This window comes from Typopeltis vanoorti, chromosome 20 (assembly GCF_054136105.1).
Source record: "Typopeltis vanoorti isolate ZY-2024b chromosome 20, IOZ_Tvanoo_1.0, whole genome shotgun sequence".
NCBI classification, from domain to species: domain Eukaryota; kingdom Metazoa; phylum Arthropoda; class Arachnida; order Uropygi; family Thelyphonidae; genus Typopeltis; species Typopeltis vanoorti.
The window spans coordinates 4,476,898-4,497,154 of record NC_143568.1 but is presented as its reverse complement, the minus strand read 5'-3'; the positions used below and the strand labels follow the sequence as shown (position 1 = coordinate 4,497,154).

The 20,257-nt window shown below is 34.2% G+C and overlaps 1 protein-coding gene across 2 annotated transcripts in view; it reads right to left on the bottom strand.

Moving 5' to 3' along the window:
* Window positions 1-20,257, bottom strand: part of HBS1 (translation elongation factor EF-1alpha (GTPase) HBS1) — a 400,441-nt gene that overhangs the window by 223,037 nt on the left and 157,147 nt on the right. The window contains exon 7 of one of the 2 annotated variants that reach the window (XM_090410158.1): window positions 12,912-16,680. The exons of the other annotated variant lie outside the window; for it this stretch is intronic. Within the exon in view, the coding sequence (XP_090266284.1) occupies window positions 13,181-16,680 (3,500 nt within the window). The 3' untranslated portion in view covers window positions 12,912-13,180. Of the gene's footprint in view, window positions 1-12,911; window positions 16,681-20,257 lie in introns of those variants that run through there. 2 annotated transcript variants of the gene reach the window in all.

Here is a 20,257-nt window from a genome sequence, read left to right as displayed (position 1 = left end):
ATTCAGAAGAAGCTCCTTTTGACATTGCTTTCAGTAATAGCATTGTTATTGCTTTCTGTTATGATATTACTCAAATTTGAGGTGAATTTTTATTCTCAACAATCAAAACAACTTCAACCATGTAGCCAATTTTAAATTGCAGTCAACCTACTGCTTCTCAATATTTAGCTCAATTTCACATGCTTTTTTTTAAATCAGGTATCACTTATTTTTCAGATGAAGCAGGTAAACCAGTTTTGACAATTTTGACAAATGGTCAAAACTGGTTGAATGATGCGACCTCTAGGGGGGGTCTGTCTTTGGCATGTTTTTTTTTTTTTTCTCACTCTGTTACAATTCCAACCTCCATTTTTAACAAAAATAATCAGAGGACTTTAAAAACTATATGGCAAATTGGGTTAAAATAGTATAGTTGCGTTTTAGACCCATTTTCAAATTACATATTTTTATGTAAAATGTGTACTTTGAACCAGAGGCGTAGCTAGAGGGGGGCGGTTTGCCCCGGGCGGCACTATGAACATTTTTGAACTTTTGCAGTTAATTCTAAAATACAGTCTCGAGAACTCAGTTCCAACTATTGTAATACTACAGTGAATTTTCCTCAGAATCCCTGCAAGTGATGCTAGTTGTGAGAGGAGTTTTTCTAAATAAAATTGATTAAGAATTACCTACATTACTATGAAATAGACTTCGCCAATTTTGCTAACAGAAAAGCAAGAAAAATAACATTTTAGAATGTTGAAATTAAAGTTTTACTTCAAAAATAAACATAGTGTTTTAATTTATTTCCTTACATATATTAATCTCCCAACTGGCTAGAACTATATACATCCAGCAAAATCTGGATGTGATTTTTAAAATAGCTGTTTTTAAATACTAACATTTATTCTGAAAGTTATTTGGTCCTTTTCATTAAAATTGAAAATTAAGACAATGGATTTAATAAACATTTATACAAATCGTCTACTAGTTTCACTAGCTGTAACTATAACTTTGTCAAGACCAGGAAGGTAATGCTAGTATTAAATGACATTTATTGTTCCCTAACTAACATTTTGCATTTTGTTTACGTGACTTGTTTTTTCCGCCATTACTGATTATTTTTCGTGTACCCTTGAATGGCCCAGCATATACCCCCAGGGGTATGCATACCACCGGTTGGAAACCGATGGGATAGACTAAAAATATAGAAATTATTTTTATTTTGTTTTCTCCTTTTATTGTACACTTTTTAATGTCAGAACAAAATAAAAGATCTTTGCATACTTTATTCACTTGAATATTACTATTACGTTACCTTGGAGAAGAACCAATGTCATTTTTAATTTTTTGTTACCAATTTTGTTTAATCATTAGTTGACAATTTGTTCTTGAAGAACTTAATTCAAGATAATTATTTGAAATATTTTGGGAAAAAAAAAAAAAGTAGCCTGTTAACATTGCAGATTATGTTATTTTTGTTCGAAATCAAATTTTGTAGAATACTTTACAGATTGCCTGAAGGATGCGCTTTGACGACTTTGCTTTATAGATAATAATGTGAAAATCTTTAATCATATCAAATGTGAAGTGTACATACTGCGAAAAGTATGAAATATGAAATTAGGAAAAAGTAGATATTTATAATTCAGTTGCTATGAGCGGTCATTGCAGTGGGGGGGGGGGGGGTCAAATACTTCAAAATAAACATATTTTAATCAATTTCGTATTGGACGTGTCTCAAATAATTTCATCATATATCCATTTATTTATGTTGCTTTCACCCATGAAAGGTTATTTTACAACAGTAAAGAAACAACATTATTATTATTATTATTGAAATGATCGCTCTACAAATAACAATAATAATAATTTGTTTCATTTTTCAACTGCAAGTTCATTTGAAATACTACTGAATACAATTTTGTGATATTTTAAAATTAGCCTTGAAATAAGAATATAATGCAATTTAACATATCTTGTTCATAAAAGCAGAAAGAGTTCTTGAACAGCAGCAATATATATCTAAATCTGTAAGCATAACAATGTGACATGTATATTTCCATATACCGGAGTAGTCAAAGTAAAATAAAAAGTAATGTTCAAACCTTATTTATTGCAATAAATTTTGCTTGGTAGTATTTTTCCCCCAGAATATTTTAAAACAACTGTTTTTAACACAAGCATGGAAATTAGCACAAAAATAAATTTCCACAACATTTTCTGTAACACATCTTCCAAAATGAATATACAGGTAATCCTCATATAACGTGGATGTTAGGTTCCACAGAAATGCCACGTTATATAAATCACATCATGCGAGACTCAGATCACATAGAAAAAGTAGGGTTATGTTCTGAAATCATTTTTTTTTAATTATATAAACAACAATGACATATCCAACAAAAAATATTTCTACCATATTTCTATTCATGTAAGAAAGCATATAAACTATGAAATAAAATACATAGTATAAACTTATAAAAAGACAAATTGTACGTAAACTTTATTGCCCATAATGCATAAATGTTTTAGGCAAAATAAAATAAACATATTTTAATCGTCATCAATGTCTTCAAAATGAACATTTCTTAGATGTTCTTTATTTACGAGTGGCCAGACGTAGTCATCACTTGAAATCTCTTGAATGTCATTTGTAGAATTCTCATTGCATACTTCGGCTGGTTTAGTTATCAAAAAGTCAGTAATAAGACCTTACTTACCACTATGCTGCAATTTTTTTTATTAAGTTCATAATATGGAGCTAAACAAATATCCAACTGTCTCATGAATTTTCCAGAGCGCTCCATTAAGGGATCATTATCCGTAAAATAACTTCCTAACTTTCTTGCTAAGTCCAATCCTCCTGCTAATTTCTTTAAACTGAATTCTTTAAAGGATTCATCACAATCAGAATCTTCGGCAGAACTTTCCCCGCCATTTAGTTCGACATCATCTATTAATTGTACCAGTTCCTCCTAATTTCAATCTATTTCCCCATCAATTAATTCACTAATTTCATTTTCAACAATGTCGCAAAAACCCTCTACGTGGCCATTATTAAAATTGTAGTACCCCTTTATACGGTAAACAATTGACGAACATGAGTGCTAAAGGGTAAGTATTTCCCCTAATATGAATTCGCTACTTATAACTACATCTGCAATATGGGCAGATGCAAATTTAACGAAGATAAAATTTGATTTTTAAGTCATGCGATGAAAAATATATGAAAAGATAAAGGGTTACTATAATTTGTAGACTGTGTTTTGATCAAAACTGCGTTGTATAAGTACCACGTTAAACAAGGGTTACTACAATTTGTAGACCGCGTTATACGAGGGTTACTGTATATATATACACTCATGAGCAGTTGAATTAGAGATACCTGCCTAATAGCAGGTAGCACCCCCTTTCGCCTTGATGACGGCGGCAATGCGGTGTGGCATGTACTCCACAAGGCACCGGAAGCGTTGGGGAGTCAAACTGATCCATGACCGCTGCACAGCCTCTCACAATGCACAGAGATTGGTTGGAGCACAGTCCAGGGCACGTATATCTCTCTCTCGACAGCATCCCAGATGTGTTCAATAGGATTGAGATCAGGAGACCTCAGGGGCCAGCCAAGCATCCTCATGTCCGTGGAGTTGTCATCTACCCACTCGGCCACAATTTGGGAGCAGTGGGCCAGTGCATTGTCTTGCTGTAGGTATAGGTCTCCTGCAGGGTGCTGTAGGTGCAGAAATGAGTGCACATGATCTGACAGCAGGTCCCTGTATTGTTTGCCGGTGAGGGACGATAGTAGATGAACCAGGGGACCCATTACATCCCACGTAAACAGTCCCCATATGAATATACCAGCATCACAGGCCTGAACTATACCCTGCTGGCAGGAGGGATCCATTGCTTCATGTGCTTGGCGACGCACTCGTACCTGCCATTGGCATGTACCTTGACTCATCAGTCCAGGCAACCTTTTTCCATGCATCGAGGGTCCAATGGCGGTGTTCCTGCACCTATGCTAATCATTGTGCCTTGTGACGTGCGGTGAGCAGAGATACCCTAGTCGGGAAGTGGCTTCTGTACCCCACAGCGAGGAGATGGTTCTGGAAGGTGTAGCTGCTCACACGTCGTTGTTGTCCAGCATTGAATTGGGGAGTGATCTGCTGCACTGTGGCCCATCTATCCGCTGTTGCTAGCCAACGGCATCTCCTGTCATCGACACGTTGTACACCATGGCAGTTGTGGTTTTACCCGATTCCATATACTCACGGTACACTCTTGACACAGTGGCCTGTGAAAAGCCCAGTGCCTGCACGACTTCGGAGATGGTGTGCCCCATATGTCTGGCTCCGACTATCTGGCTGCGCTCGAATTCGCTGAGATCTCGAGTCTTCCCCATTCTGTGCTCGACTATTACTCAGATGGTCAGTACAAGGTCTAACAACATCCCTGTCACAGGCCACTATTCCATTTGCTGGGGCGACCACAGCACCATTTCGCCAACACGGCAGGTATCTCTAATTCAACTGCTCATGAGTATGTGTGTGTGTGTGTTACGGTTAAAGTGATAAATCCGGTTATTATTAATAATTACCGGTTAAAGTGAATAATTAGAGTTAATCACTTTAACCAGTTAAAGTGAATTATTCCTAGAGGAGTCTGGTAAATGTAATAAAAACATGTTTTATAAAAAATATTTTATTTAATAGCAGAGAGAAAAGGAGATAAATACATTATTATATGATTATATTGTTGTCTGGTAAAAAACAAATTACTTATTTTTGCAGGAAAGACCTCTGTGGCACTTGGAATTACAAAGGATTTCTGACTTTTTACATTTGCAGCGATTTGAGTTACAATGGGCTGTACAATTGCAATATTGGAAACCTTGACCACCTAAATTAGAATTCTTGTGGGCACATTCTCTTAGACTTATCTCAATATCAGGAACTTCATTAACTGAAATAAAAGTTTCCTTACAAACAGTAAATTCATTCCTCGAATAGAGTTGGTTTAAAATACCATATTTTGTACCTAATTTATATAGGTTTTCATTCTCAATAGAAATTATAACAGCTATAATATTCCGGTTATCGGTCTTAGCCCTGTCTACTTCTGGAATTCTTATCCAAACATTTTCTCCTACATTTGCAATTGGAAACTCTTAGTCATTGAAAGCCTTAACATTTTTTCAGCTTGCTTCTTAAGTGACTGCTTAGCAGAGTTTCGAGATTCTTGAATTTTTTCTGTGATTTCACTGAGTGCAAAAGAAGTACTTTCCTTACTTTTTTCATTATTTTCTAATTCAACATTAGTTATATTTTTAATTTTGTTATCTTCCTTGTCGATCGTTCCTGTTTCAGAAATATGTTGTTTTCTTTCGATTTGGCTAACACTCTTATTTCTGTTTTTGTTTGGATCTCCAACAGATAAGTCATCACTCGTATCATCTATTTCCACTTTCACATTATCACCGTTTTCTGTCTTAATACCGCTTTCCCTCTCTGAGATTATCTTCTCACATTCAACATCCTTATTAGTTTGATCTTTTAAATCGTCTCGAAATCTTCTTCACTCGTGATTTCTGACAAGGTATCGACTGGTAAGTATGTTTTCAAACCTACCTTAGCTTTACAGCCAAACATAGCTTCATAGGACTGCAATCTATTCCAGAGTGATGTGCTCTGTTTATCATAAACTGAATAAATTTTATCCCTTCCAACCATTTTGTTGTTTTATTTGTTTCAAGCCATGTGGATAACATTTTTTGAATGCCTTGGCTTGCTCTTTCAACCGAGCCTTGTGATTGACTTTGCCGTGGTTTCCCATGAACAAGCTTAAGCTCATTCCACATTTCGCAGACTTCTTCAATAATTTTATTCACGAATTCCCGGCCATTGTCACTTTGCAAGATACATGGGGCTCCAATTATTGTGAATACATCTAATAGATGATGTGCAACTTCTGCAGCTCGTTTTGTTTTCAAAACTTTAAGTTGAACAAATTTCGGAAGATGGTCTTGATAAACCATTATTAATTTATAATCGCCATCAGCTTGTGACTGCATATCAATTAAATCAATCTGACATCTAGAATTAAATTTGCTGCTTTTAATTGGTTTAACAACGAGCCCTTTTTTTGGAATGCTCAATTTCTTTTGGCAGGGTTCACAAAGATTCAAATATATCATAACAATTTCAACTGTGATGTTCTTATACTTCTCTTTAAGCTCTTTCATCATTCTGTTTCATCCTCCATGGCCGATGGCAATATGAGCGACATGAATTAACTGAAAATTTTCCTCCAAGAAAGTGTAATAAATAATCGGATCTCTTTCATTTTTAACAGGTACGATGAGTTTTTCAACATTTCCAATTTTTACAATATCAAATCTTGATAACCATTGATAATCTTCAGGTGTTTTGCCAGAAACCTTATCTTTGATCTTTTTAACTTTCGCTAAAAACGAATAATACTCTTCTCTTGTAAATAACTGATTATTTGTCCCTTTTTTTTTTAATCTCAACATATTAACTTGGTCGTTAAATCGTGTTCTCATTATTTCTAAATCTCCCATTATGCTTATGGGTACATAAAATCAATGAAAATGTGGAGAAATGTACACACTTAGTAGCGACTGATGTAAATAAGAAAAAAGCAACCTCTCCTATTAACGTAGTAATCAGTACTTCTTCCAGGGCTTGTCAATTATGGTTATCTACAGGGCCGGTCCGAGAGTATTGATTCCCCTAGGGGCCAATCCGAGATTATTGATGCCCCTAGGCAAAGAAATTTAATGAAAACCTATATATAAAACCTGTAAACATGTTTTTATTACATTTACCAGGACTCCTCTAGGAATTATGCACTTTAACCGGTAATTATTAATAATAACCAATACTTATTAATAATAACCGGATTTATCACTTTAACCGTAACACACACACACACACACACACGCACGTATCCCTTGATTAACGCAGCTAATTAATCGCTCAATGTTACCGCGTATATCAAAATCATGTTAATCAAATCTAATAATCAATGGTAAAAATTACAATTCATCCATGATCAATTACTGTATTAATAATTCGTTTTATATCATACTCTTTTAGGAAAGATAAAAAATAAATGCAAAGTAAATGTTTAATAAATACTTGTACCTACATTATTTACTGCAATTTTTTTTATCAAAAGAAGTTATCAAGAGTAGTTTGAACAGTTTTAGTTTTTTCCTTATCAGCATAAATTCAACAATAACAAGCAAAATGACTCTCCAGACCTCGGCAAACAAGCAATAAAACATAAAGAAAAAACACCGCAAATATAATACATGATAGTACAAATTAAGTGAATATTGAATCCAACATTATTTCATAGCCGAATATAGAAACTACAAGAGTTTCGTGCAGAATATATAGAAACTAAAAGTTTCGGTGGATGCAAGCATAAGCAACCTTATGAGCAACTTGTAGGAAAGGTGGAGTAAGCTCCAGATCACTTTCCTTAGTATTTTCTATAATGTAAAGCACATCTCCTAGAGGACATGTATGAAAATAAGCCTTTGGCTCTCTATTTCAGTAATACATTATTTATTTTCAGTTACAATCTAAAAGTTATTGAACAAAGAATAAAAAAAAAAAAAAAAAAAACTAAACAATACTATACTATCATCAGAGGTCACGATATATCTCTCAGATACAATTTACTGTCAAATATCACAAGCATTTATATAACATGTGTTAAACCAAACTGACAGCAAAAAACAGAGCGGAATATCACTCGCAAAATATGAATGCACAGCTACTCATGACCTCTAAGCTATACACTGAATTGTGTAAGAATATTTATATTAAACATTTTGCATGTATCTGTCAGATCAGCTGCAAGCTCCACAGGGTCAAAGGCGTGTTAATCAAAACTCTTGCCGTGTATATCAAGGGATTGCCACAATTAATTTCGGCGCATTAATCGAAGCCCATGTTAAGCAAGAGATACCTGTGTGTGTGTGTGTGTGTGTGTATATATATATATATATATGCGTATATATCTTGGAAACAACCAAAATGTTGACTTGGAATTTCCTAATGGAGGAAACTCCAGGTAATGCAGGTTCACTCTTCTAAGTCATCATATTTGGAATTTTTTAAGAGAAAAAAAAAAAAGCCCTACGGAACTTTCTTTTTTGTCGCATACATGTAAACAGTTTTTATATGGTGAAAATATAGAATAGAATTTTAAAACTTAGAATAATGTGAACAGACAGCTGAACAAATGATTGTAGATTGCAAAGAAATAGCCCAGAATTAGAAGTATCTGCTTCAGCGGATACAACAATATTATTGGCTTACTTCTTTTATCAAACAGTAACATGAAGTAATAGATACTGAATACTGTCTGTGAAAACTTTCGAACCAGTAAAAAATTAGATAGAGTAGTTATTTATAATTGAATTCAAGGAGTTGCATTCTGAAATAAAAAATCTATTGAACAAAAAATTCAGTAAGACAAAAAAAATAAATGTAAATAAAAAATTAAAATAAATACTTAAAGAAATGCATAAATTTTTCTTTGATTTGTAAAGCATGAGGTTAAATTTTGAATCTACTTCAGTTTGAATTAACTACACATTCACTGTGTGTTTATCAATCAACAATTTGATGATTTACAAACAATGCCCAAATATCACTTCATAATAGAGTTTAAGCCGGGTACACGTACATGCCTTACGTCCTAACTGGCAAATGCGCACTGAATGTTAAAAAAAAAAAAAAAGAAAGCCAGTAGTGTAAGAGAAACGCAACCCTGTAACGCAACACCTGGCTTGTCTAGTGCTTCTGCTAGCTCTATACTACACACAGCGAAAATAACTTTTAATAACATTTTGCAAAATGTTATTAAAAGTCACAGTATTTATTACAACATGTTTAGTGAGTATCCACATTTAATAAGCACTCATATTGAAATGTGTTTTTATTTTATTTTTTCTATCATCTTCAACACCCCTTGAAGAAGGCTGCCCAGATGCAACACATCACCTGCTTACTGTGTTAAGCCAGCCCTGAATATATCGTATACAGGTAATGCTCGTTATAAGCATTTTTACATATACGCGGTTTTATTTCGGTACATAAGGACTATTGCTATTTTCCATCCAAGATCAAGAAAGCTTCCATGCATACACATTGTTTTCTACCTTTGTCCACTATGCTCAATGTCCATTTTGTGTTCTTACAGCTTTATTGGTTTATGCAGTATTGTATTTATCTGTAAATATAAAAATCTGACAAAAGATCTGGCACTTTTTTCTGCAAGTTGTGAATGGCTGGACTGCTATACGAGTCACTGTGTGTTCCACAATCTCAACATGACTGGTGAGGCTGCAGCTGTAGATCATGTTGCCACTGAAGAATTTCATGATCTCTTCAAAGCAAAGATAGTAGAAAGAGGCTACACACAGAAGCAGGTGTTGAACCTAGATAAAACTTGGCTATTTTGGAAGTGTATGTTGAAAGTTTTTCCCACTTGGTTAGACTATAATAAATTTAGTTTAATCCTTTATCCAAGTGTAAGCAAACAAATTTTGCACCTGAAGTATCTTCAGGACTGAGGCAACTCGTGGTAAAGGTGGACCAAGCTCTCATCACTTGTCTTAGTATCTCTCATAATGCAAAGCACATCTCCTTGCGGACATGTATAACACTATGCATGAAGGGAAGGGCCACTACCTAGACCGGTTTCTACCTTTATTGAGATCTCGTCAGTGGGAGCCAGACCCAGAGTTGGTGATACTAAGGTGAAAGTAATGGAGAAGTCATATTACAAGTTGCCAAAGGTGTCTCACCTTGTTTTTAAATTACTCTGGATTTAGAGAAAGATGTTGAAAGTTTTTCTCCACTCGGTTCTCCATTACTTTCACCTTAGTATCACCACCTCTGGGTCTGGCTCCCACTGAACCTGATGAGACCTCAATAAAGGTTGAAACTGGTCTAGGTAGCGGCCCTTCCCTTAATGCATAGCATTATACATGTCCACAAGGAGATGTGCTTTGCATTATGGGAGATACTAAGACAAGGGGTGATGAGAGCTTGGTCCACCTTTACCACGAGTTGCCTCAGTCCTTAAGATACTTCAGAGCAAACTTTGTTTGCTTACACTTAGATAAAGGATTAAATTAAATTTATTATTTGGAAGTGTATACCCAGTCATGCCTATTTATCCATCAAAGAAAAGATCTTACTTTTGTGTGTGTGTTTAAAGCCACCAAAGACCTCTGCTCGTTGCTTTTGGGAGGCAATGCTTCCAGGGACAACAAAATAAGATCTCTTATAGTGTATATCACCCAGAAACACACTCACTGAAAGGATATGTAAAGGCAAGATTGCCTATTGTTTGGAGAATGAATAAGGAGGGCTGGATAACATCACAGATTTTCAGTGAATATTGTTTGGAATATTTGCATGATGTACAACTCTTAAAAATGAAGAACTACTTTAATAGTTATTTGTTTTATACATATGGAATATTTTATTTACTACTTTTATGTGAAAAATGGTGCATTTTAAATTAAATTGATCTTGAAAGATTGAACCTGCTCATTTGGGAACACAACCTCTATTATCTCATGTTATAAGTTTCCTGTTTTACACATTTTTGATTTAAGCAGTAATTCTGAAGAACACCTGCATAGGAAGGGAGTTATCTTTGTGTGTGTGTGTGTATACATTATATATATATATATATATATATATATATATATATATATATGTTACATTTAAAGTGATAAATCAGGTTATTATTAATAATTACCGGTTAAAGTAAATAATTTACGAGAATTAATCACTTTAACCGGTTAAAGTGAATAATTCCTAGAGGAGTCTGGTAAATGTAATAAAAACATGTTTATAGGTTTTAGATTTTCATTCTCAATAGAAATTATAACAGCTTAGGTTAGTTTGTAATGAAAAAAGTAAGGAAAGTACTTCTTTTACACTCAATGAAATCAGAAATCATTATAAACTAACCTAACCTTTATCGGTTGGAAATCATTAAAAACTAACCTAACCTTTATCAGTTGGAAATCATTATAAACTAAACTAACCTAACCTTTATTGGTTAGGTTAGTTTATAATGAAAAAAGTAAGGAAAGTACTTCTTTTGCACTCAATGAAATCAGAAATCATTATAAACTAACCTAACCTAAACTAACCTGGATGTCGCATGTCGAACCAACGTGTAGTCGTAGTTTGTCGTGGGCAGATTAATGGGGATGAAAGATAAACGTTGTTGTGGGCCGAGCTTAATGATTGGCGGCAGATAAATGGGAATAATAGATAAACATCGTTGCTGTACTCAATCCTCATCAATGGAGAAAAAAGCTGATCAGTTTCTCTCTGATTTATCTATTATCCCCATTCATCTGCCCACAACAACTTTTATTTGTTATTCCCATTTATCTGCCTGCAAACATTAAGATCAGCCCACAGCAACGTCTATCTTTCATCCCCATTAATCTGCCCATGACAAAGTACGACTACACTCTGGTTCGACATACGACATCCAGGTTAGATTAGGTTAGTTTATAATGATTTCTGATTTCATTGAGTGCAAAAGAAGTATTTTCCTTACTTTTTTTCATTATAAACTAACCTAAGCTGTTATAATTTCTATTGAGAATGAAAATCTATATACAAACCTATAAACATGTTTTTATTACATTTACCAGACTCCTCTAGGAATTATTCATTTTAACTGGTAATTATTAATAATAACCGGATTTATCACTTTAACCGTAACACACACACGTATATATATACACATGTAGATATATATACGGAAATGTGATTAATAAATTTTTAAAATACTATCTGTGAGTGAGGGGAGCAAGTACACACACAAAACGCATTTTTAATTTTTTAATCTTTTTGTGTGCGTGCATGCGTGTGTTTTCCTATAGTTGTATTGACAATGGCTATGAAGCTTAGCTGAAAAGTCTACAAATAAAGATATTTAAATTAAATTTAAGTGATTCTGGTAATAATACTTTATGATGGATTTTTAATCATAAGATAAGAAACTGTTAAATTGATTGAATTATTCAAAGAATGATTTCACCAACAAACTAGTATCAGCAGTTGAATACATAAAGATTACTGATGACTGACTTTAGTTTCTTCTTATACTTTTATCAAATGCCATTGTCTTTATAAAAGGTGACAACCATAAAGCTCCTTTGATCTCTTGCAAGTATTGCAAAATCTCTATTGTATACTATAAGATTATAAAGTTTGGCCAATGAAGTAATTTTTTTTTTTTTTTTTTTTGTCTGTAAATTGTTGTGCTACCTTGGCCAGAAAATGTGATGTGGTTTATGGGATAAAAAATAAATAAATAAAAAACAAGATTCTATGAAGAAAATTGTGTTATCTCTATAAGACAGATACTACTGCATCTAACTCTGTAACATTAAAATAATATTGAAAATATCAAATCAAAATTTGAGGAATAATAAAATATTGCCATTTCTTCTGCTCCATATGATGTTCATTTTAGTAAAATATTAGCAAGTAACATTACTATAAGGTAAAGGCAACCATTACTATATTTATTATTAGAAAAAAAAATAGTAATGACTGCTTATTAGCTTCAAATAAGCTAAAAGAAATCATATGATTATTTTTTCTTTTAAATTTAATCACAAGCTAACTCAAGATAAATGATAAATTGATATTAAAAATTTGTATTAAAGCTAGTTATCCTGAATTCTGTTACTTCATGCAAAAACAGAAATTTCTCTTCTTTCAGTTTAAAATAGTATTTCCTACTGCCTAAAAAGTCAGAACATATTTATTTTATGAATTCTTCAACCAGCCTCTAGTTTTGTCTATAAAAAGTACTCAGGAACAGAAACTGAGATAAAACAACACACACACATTTAAATACATACTATATATAAATAACACCATGTTTTGGTTTAATGGAGTATACCCCCTTTACATTTAAAAATGGTTATTATATGTTAAAAGTATCTGAAGATACTTCAGGTGACAATGTTCAGGATGATGTGCTAAAACTCAGTTTTATCAAATTTTGCACAGAACAGAGTAAATTCCTATATATTTGGAGAACCAGAATTCTGAGCATTGTGCACACAAAATATAAACAATATAAACAACCTTTATTAGTAGATGAAATAAAATTATCCACAACCATATGTAATCCTTCCAATGCAGTCTTGATAAACACTCTCTAACTGATAAGTTCTATGTTCATGTAACTCATTATCATGAAATGATTTTTCTTGATGTTCTTGAAATATATCATCTGGAGAAGGAGTGTTAAATTTAAATTTTGAAATATCGTCCAACAGCGGTGTTGGCTTATTTAACAGTGGCTTCTTAGGTTTCCATTGGTGACATAAAACAACACCAAAAAGAGACGGAGATGCAGAATGAATAGGCAACATTTCCTGTAGCTCTTTAAAAATATACTGGCTGGGAGTTTTTATAGTCTCTTTAGTATCTACAAGAAGATTAAACTCTGGACTGAAGTCACTATGAATTATTCCTGATGAGGGATGATCAAATCTTCTTGCTACTGTAAGGTCAATAATATGCTCATTTTCATTTATTTCTTCATGCAGATGTTTAGGATCAACATCATAACTCTGTACCTCTGATAAAAGATCATCAACATCCTCACTCTCAATGTCATCAAGATTCACAAGACATTCGGTTTGAATATCAGCATGGGAATCTAAAAGGGCAGGACGGATGAGCCCTGATATATCACTATTGTCTTGTAATATGCATTCTGGCTTGTTTTCTAAGTCCTCTCTAAATATATCAGCAAGAGCAAAATTTTTGTATAAGTCAGGCATTGTTTTGTCTTCCATTAAAGATGATACATCAAACTGTGAAATATTACTAGAATCTGTATGCAAGTGTTCTTCTGCAAGTTCTGCAAGAGAAATACTACTGTCTTCAGTGTCATGCTGATTACTAAGAGTTAATGTGTTGGTGGACTTTAATGAACTATCAACAAAAGCAAAGTCTGTAATATCCAAATGCAGTGTGTTTGAGTTTTCTGGAGATTCCAAAGAAAATTTATTTTGAGATCTCTTGAATTTGTAATCATCATCTGCTGATTTTAATGCACTCTTTAAATGAACAGAATTCAACGAATCTCCTACTAATTCAGCCAAAGATAATTCTGGTTGTGATGAATTACTTTTATGATGCTGTGTGACCTCTTCAAGTAAATCTGTTGATCCATCTAAGACAATAGTTTCCTGGCATGGAGGATACGCCTTTACTAAATTAGTAGAAGATAAATAAGGAACACAATGATTTAGTGATGTTTTGTCATTACATTGTGAAAAAATGTCTCCAAGTTCAATGCCACCATTTTGAGAAAGTGGAAAATTTTTCTTATGATCTTCATCTTCTGTGGTCTCTAAATCATATAAATCTGATAAACTAAAAAATTCAAATGATCCAATTTCATTATTCTCTTCTGAGAAATGAGTTACAGAGGATGAATCTGATTTATAGGTATCAATATAACTTTCCTGTGATATCACAACACTTGGAAGTGCATTTAAACTGTATCCAGGTTCCTGAAATATCTGATTCGACAAATGAGATGCTAGGCACACTGGGTCAGAGATGTTTTGTGATGATATATCACATGCGAGCTTTTTTATGCAATCAAACTGTGGACAAACTTCAGACTTTCCTGAAATACCATTTGCATTTGATTGAAGCATATTTGAAAGACCCATTGTGTTATCTTCAGGAGATTGAATAACACATCTGGATAACCTGGAGAAGCTATGTACAGAGTTGGGCATTTGAGATAAAGAATTTTCATTGCAATTCTGCTCAATTAACGGATCCTGTCTGGTTGCGTTATTTAATGAATTATTTACCAAAGACTGGGAAATCTGATAATCAGAGTTTGCATCATATGGAAATATTCCTGAAAGTTCACATCTTCTCTTTGGATCAGACTGATGGCACCGACCAGATAAATCAGTTAATGGATCACTCTTACTGCTATCTAAACTGCTTTCTTTGTGTAACTCAGGAAAACTGGAAATTTCCAATGGTTCAGATACTTTGGAAATGTTAGGAGATGAAGTTTTGTGTGTCATATTTTCATTACAATGATGTTCAATCAATTCATTACATAATACTCTAACGGATGAGAGTGGCTGGTCGTTTTCTACAGAATCAGAAGTATGCTTAGCCAAACTAGAATCTACTGATAAATTTGGTATGCCAATCTCTTGAAATATATCCACCAAACTTGGTACTTCATTAATTTGTACTGAAACAATATCTGATGAGTGAGATGGAAGTTGATATATCTGCATTCCTTTATCTGGCAACAAACATTCTGAAGAGGACTGAGAATTAAATAGGGTGACCTTATTACGAATCTCACAGCAGTTTTCATCATCAAAGGTATTAAACCCCATTTTTGAATGCAATTCTGTTAAAGTTTTCTTTGAATCTTCTTTTGCAATTACAGGATCTGTATCAGCTAGTGACTCTATAAAACTCAACTGGTACTCAAGTCCTAATTTATCTGCATAATGTGATAATGAATTTTGAATAATATCACTATTTTTTACAGCTGACTGACTATCATTTAGATCACATAACTTCAATGATTCTTTTTTTAAAGTGGAACTCCCTAGCAAAGTGGTAGTGCTTTTGTCCAGAAATACAAAAGGGATATTATGCATTACTTCTACTGAATAGGTAGTATCTGGAGTACAGATATCAGAAAAATTAGACTTTATTTTTTCAGGTAACTCACATTTTCCATTTCTGTTCAAAGAAGATAAAATGTATCGAACTGGACTTGATATGTTCTTTAAAGTCTCTCTCTCTTTGAACGGGCAACATACATTTTTCAAGCGTGAGTATGTCTTATAGCAGTTTCCAAATGATACATGTATTTTGTTATATTCAGAAATAAGTGGTTCATCTATATTTAAAAACGAAACTCCATACTTTTTCCTTATGTTATTCCATACTGATGAATAGTACAATTCATAAAAATCAAGGTAAGATTTTTCAGGTTGTAGAATATTCTGATTTAATAAATTAGGATGCATATATGTTACTGTATGAGATAAGGCACCAAGTAAAGTCGTGTTCCCTGAAAATGAACCTGATTTCATTTGCTGAGAAAGCATCTTTAACGATGGTAATTTAAACATATACAATTTTTTTGGAACTAAAGACAGGTCACAAGGTACATATGTAAGTGATGAAAATTTTTTGCATAATGTTCTCAACTCTAAAAGTGACTGAATGAAATCTCCCATTTTCACACTTTCATTTGGCAATTGATACATAATTTGGCAATCAGTACAAACTGCTTTATGTGAAAATAAGAAATCTTTGTCAAACAGTACAGATAATTGAGGGTGCTTGCAACTAAAATATGATTGGGAATATCTCCAACAATGATAAATGGCAGGTGGTAGCCATATTTTCTTTGTACTTGAAAACAGATAGGCAAAAGTAGAAACATATTCAGAAGGAATAGATGAATAATATTTGCTGTTTGCTGGAGTCAGGTCATAGAAAAAAGTGTTCATACTGCTATTAAAGCTATGTAATGAAAATGAATCCTCTGTTAATGATACATATTTAAATATAAACTCTCCATCAGAAATTGATTCTTACCTTACCAATGCCAGATAGTAAAACAGCCATGCAATACAAAGTGATGCAATCATCAGTCCAGCAGCAAATAATAAATGGGAGGAGGGGGGGAGAAAAGAAAAGAAAAAGGCTTTTTGTTATGCTGTGCCACTTTAAGTAAAAGAAATTAAATTATTCATCTTATATAATGCATTTTCAGACTTATTATTCAAATAACTAAATAAAATGAATTTTGTCAGTTCATAGATTGCAATATTAGTTTCTCCAATTTAAAAAAATACTGATCCCTACCACTAAATTACTCAAAAGGTAATGTATTCACCACTTTGTTTATAATACTTTTCAATAAAGACATGTAGATCATTCATGTTATTTTTCATAGGATCAATTCACAACACCATATTTTGGCAGATTCAAACTGACACATTAAAACTATAGTACAGAGCATTTATTATATGTCCAGCACATGATCATTTAGACTTCACTACCATAATGATGGTAGTGCTAGTAATTTTATCATTATGGCATGGCAGGTCTACCATTATACTTTGGACTACAAATGGGCAGGAACATGCAAGTCAACCTTGTCTTCTCGTGGTATGGAATGGTACATTTCAACAACACGAGACAATGGGGTATCTCCCTCTGGCAAACCTGGTGAGAATGCCTGCTTCCTAATTGGAGGAAATGCCAACTAGATCCTATAGGTGTTAGATGACCCTCAACACCATCATTCTGCTTATGGGGGGGGGGGGGGGGGGGGCAACGGCAATGTTTGATCTCCAAAGCAGGATTTCCAGTCCCCCCCCCACACACACACTCCTCTCTCTCTCTCTTCTCCAGGTAGTGGTGATACCCTTTGAATGCCAAACAGAGATCCAGAATCTCCTTCATTTCAAAGGTATGGCAATAAAAACAGTAGTGCTGCAGGCCAGCCACCAGACAGTATACGAGGGTAGTCTGAAAAGTTCTTAGCCTCAACCATAAACGGCGACACTATCGGCAAGATTTTTTTTTCTAAGTTGATACATCTGTCATAAGCATCCATGTGAAATTGCAAGTCATTCTATCAAGTAGTTTTGTTTTATACAGCTGTCTGAAGCAAAAGTATTGTCTGTATCCCTTGAAATGATAAAATTGAGTATAGTGCGGTTATAAAATTCTTAGTAAAAGAATGGTTAACGCCAAAAGAAACTCATTCAAAGTTCATAAAAGTTTATGGGCACTCTTCTCCTTCGTTTTCAACAATTAAGAAATGGGCTGCCAGGTTTAAACATAGCCGTACCAGCCTTAAAGATGATCCACATGAAGGACGTCCAAAAGTGTAACAACACCACAAATCATTGATCAAGTGCACGATATAATATTGAATGAACGGCGAGTCAAAGTGCATCAGATTGCTGAGACTATAAGCAGTTCAAAAGAACAAGTAGGATATATTTTGCATGAAGAACTGCATATGAAAAAGCTTTGCACAATATGGGTGCCATGCTTGCTCACAGCAGATCAAAAACGCACTCCCATGAAAATCTCTGAACAGTGCTTGGAGAATTTTAACAAGAATAAAACTGATTTTGTGTGTCAATTTATTACTATGGTTGAAACTTGGATTCACCATTACACACCAGAATCCAAACAGCAGTCAAAACAGTGGACAGAAGCCAGTTGTTCAGCACCAAAGAAGACAAAGTCGGTTCCATCAGCAGGAAAGGTCATGGCATCGGTGTTTTAGGATGCTAGAGGCATTTTGTTTATTAATTATCTGAAAAGGATAAAATAATAATCAGAGAATATTATTCTGATCTTCTAACCAAACTAAATAAAAAAATTCGCGAGAAATGACCCAGTTTGCAGAAGAAAAAAAATCATCTTTCATCAGGACAATGCACCTGCCCACAAAAGTGATTTGGCAATGAGAAAATTAAGGGATCTACACTATGAATTATTGGAACATCCACCCTATTCCTCAGATTTGGCTCCCTCTGATTTCTATCTCCTTCCAAAACTAAAACTCTTCCTCGCTGATCAGTTTTTCTTCGAATTAAGAGGTGATTGCAGCTGTAGAGGTGTATTTTGCAGATCCTACTGTGAACCATTACAGGGACATGGCGCTGGAGCATCACCGGAATAAATATATTCGTCTTAAGGGAGATTTTAATTACAAATGAAATTAATTATAATTTCGTTTGTAATTTCAAACGAATTGATAATTTTGAAATTATAAATTCGTTTTTTCATTGTTAGGCCGAGAAAGTTCAGACCACTCTCATACAGGTGCACAGAAAGTTTCATATTTAGTTGGTAGATAATCCCAATGCCACATACTCTGCCAGGTATTGGCTAGAGAGGAAGTCTGAGTAGTGGCACATGGAGTAGAGACGCTGTTGAAGCTACTTTATGACAAGGAGACTGGTTGCTGTCTATATGGACAGTATGTTTAAGAGCATCTCTTCTCACTGCAAGTCCCCATTCTTTCCTCTCATCAAACAAACAAACAATAACAGTGATGCAGCAATCAAAATAAATCTTCCTGAAAAACTAATCCATTAAAATAAATCAAAGCAAACATAATATTTCAAATATGCCAGAATCCCTACCAAAGAAAAATCACTTGCACGTTCACTTTATCCATGGCGTAAATTCCAACATAAATGATGTTCGTCACCACTTGCAGACATCAAGACCAGATGTTACAAAGTTTCTGCTCTTGACAGAAACGTTGTAACTATATATCAACTATAGTAACATTCAATGACCAAATTACACCCTGCACAATTCATTTCAACAAGGGTTGCATGCGTTTAAGAGATCTGACAGTGCCTGAAGCAAGGAATTCTGTCAAATTCCGAATCCCCTGCTTCTGAATGCCTCTGACTCATGATTTCTTGTCCCATTTAGTATCACTCATCTGTACTCCACCTCCAAACTCCAAAACCCACTCTGACCTCTTTACCTTCCTCTCCATGAAGCTCAACCTTCTGCAATCCAGAGAGTGAAGTCACCTTCTTAAGGTGACCCTAATATCGATAACTCCAGCTGGCTCTCCTTTTCTAACATTACCGATCAAGCTGGATGTGATGCAGCAGTTCTTGCTATAAGCAATGATCTAACACAAATCATGGATCTGCCTACCTGAATTCCTGATAACCCTTAGCATGCTCCCAATATCCTTGATCTCTTTTTAACCAAAACAAAAGGTCACTTCTCCTCTCGGCAGGAGGATTACAATCTTCTGTAAGTCTCTGCTTTCACAGAATGCATCCACATCATTCCAGACACAACCTCATCTCCTTTGGCATAACAAAGATAACAAAAGAGATGACATCTGGAGCTACTATTCTCCATTCTGTAGACTAACTATTACTTCTGCTTTTCAGATCCAGACACCTTTAGTGAGAAAGTGAAAGAAATTTCACAAAAATCCAAAATTCTTGTCCATTTCCCAAGTCCTGGTTCAACAAAAAATACATGAAAGCAGTACAAGAAAAAATACTGAGCTTACCACAGGTGGCTTACAGCAAGAACCCCAGTTTCATACTCAACCTATGCTGAAGCACACAACAGTTGTAAATCAACAAATTCAAATCTAACTT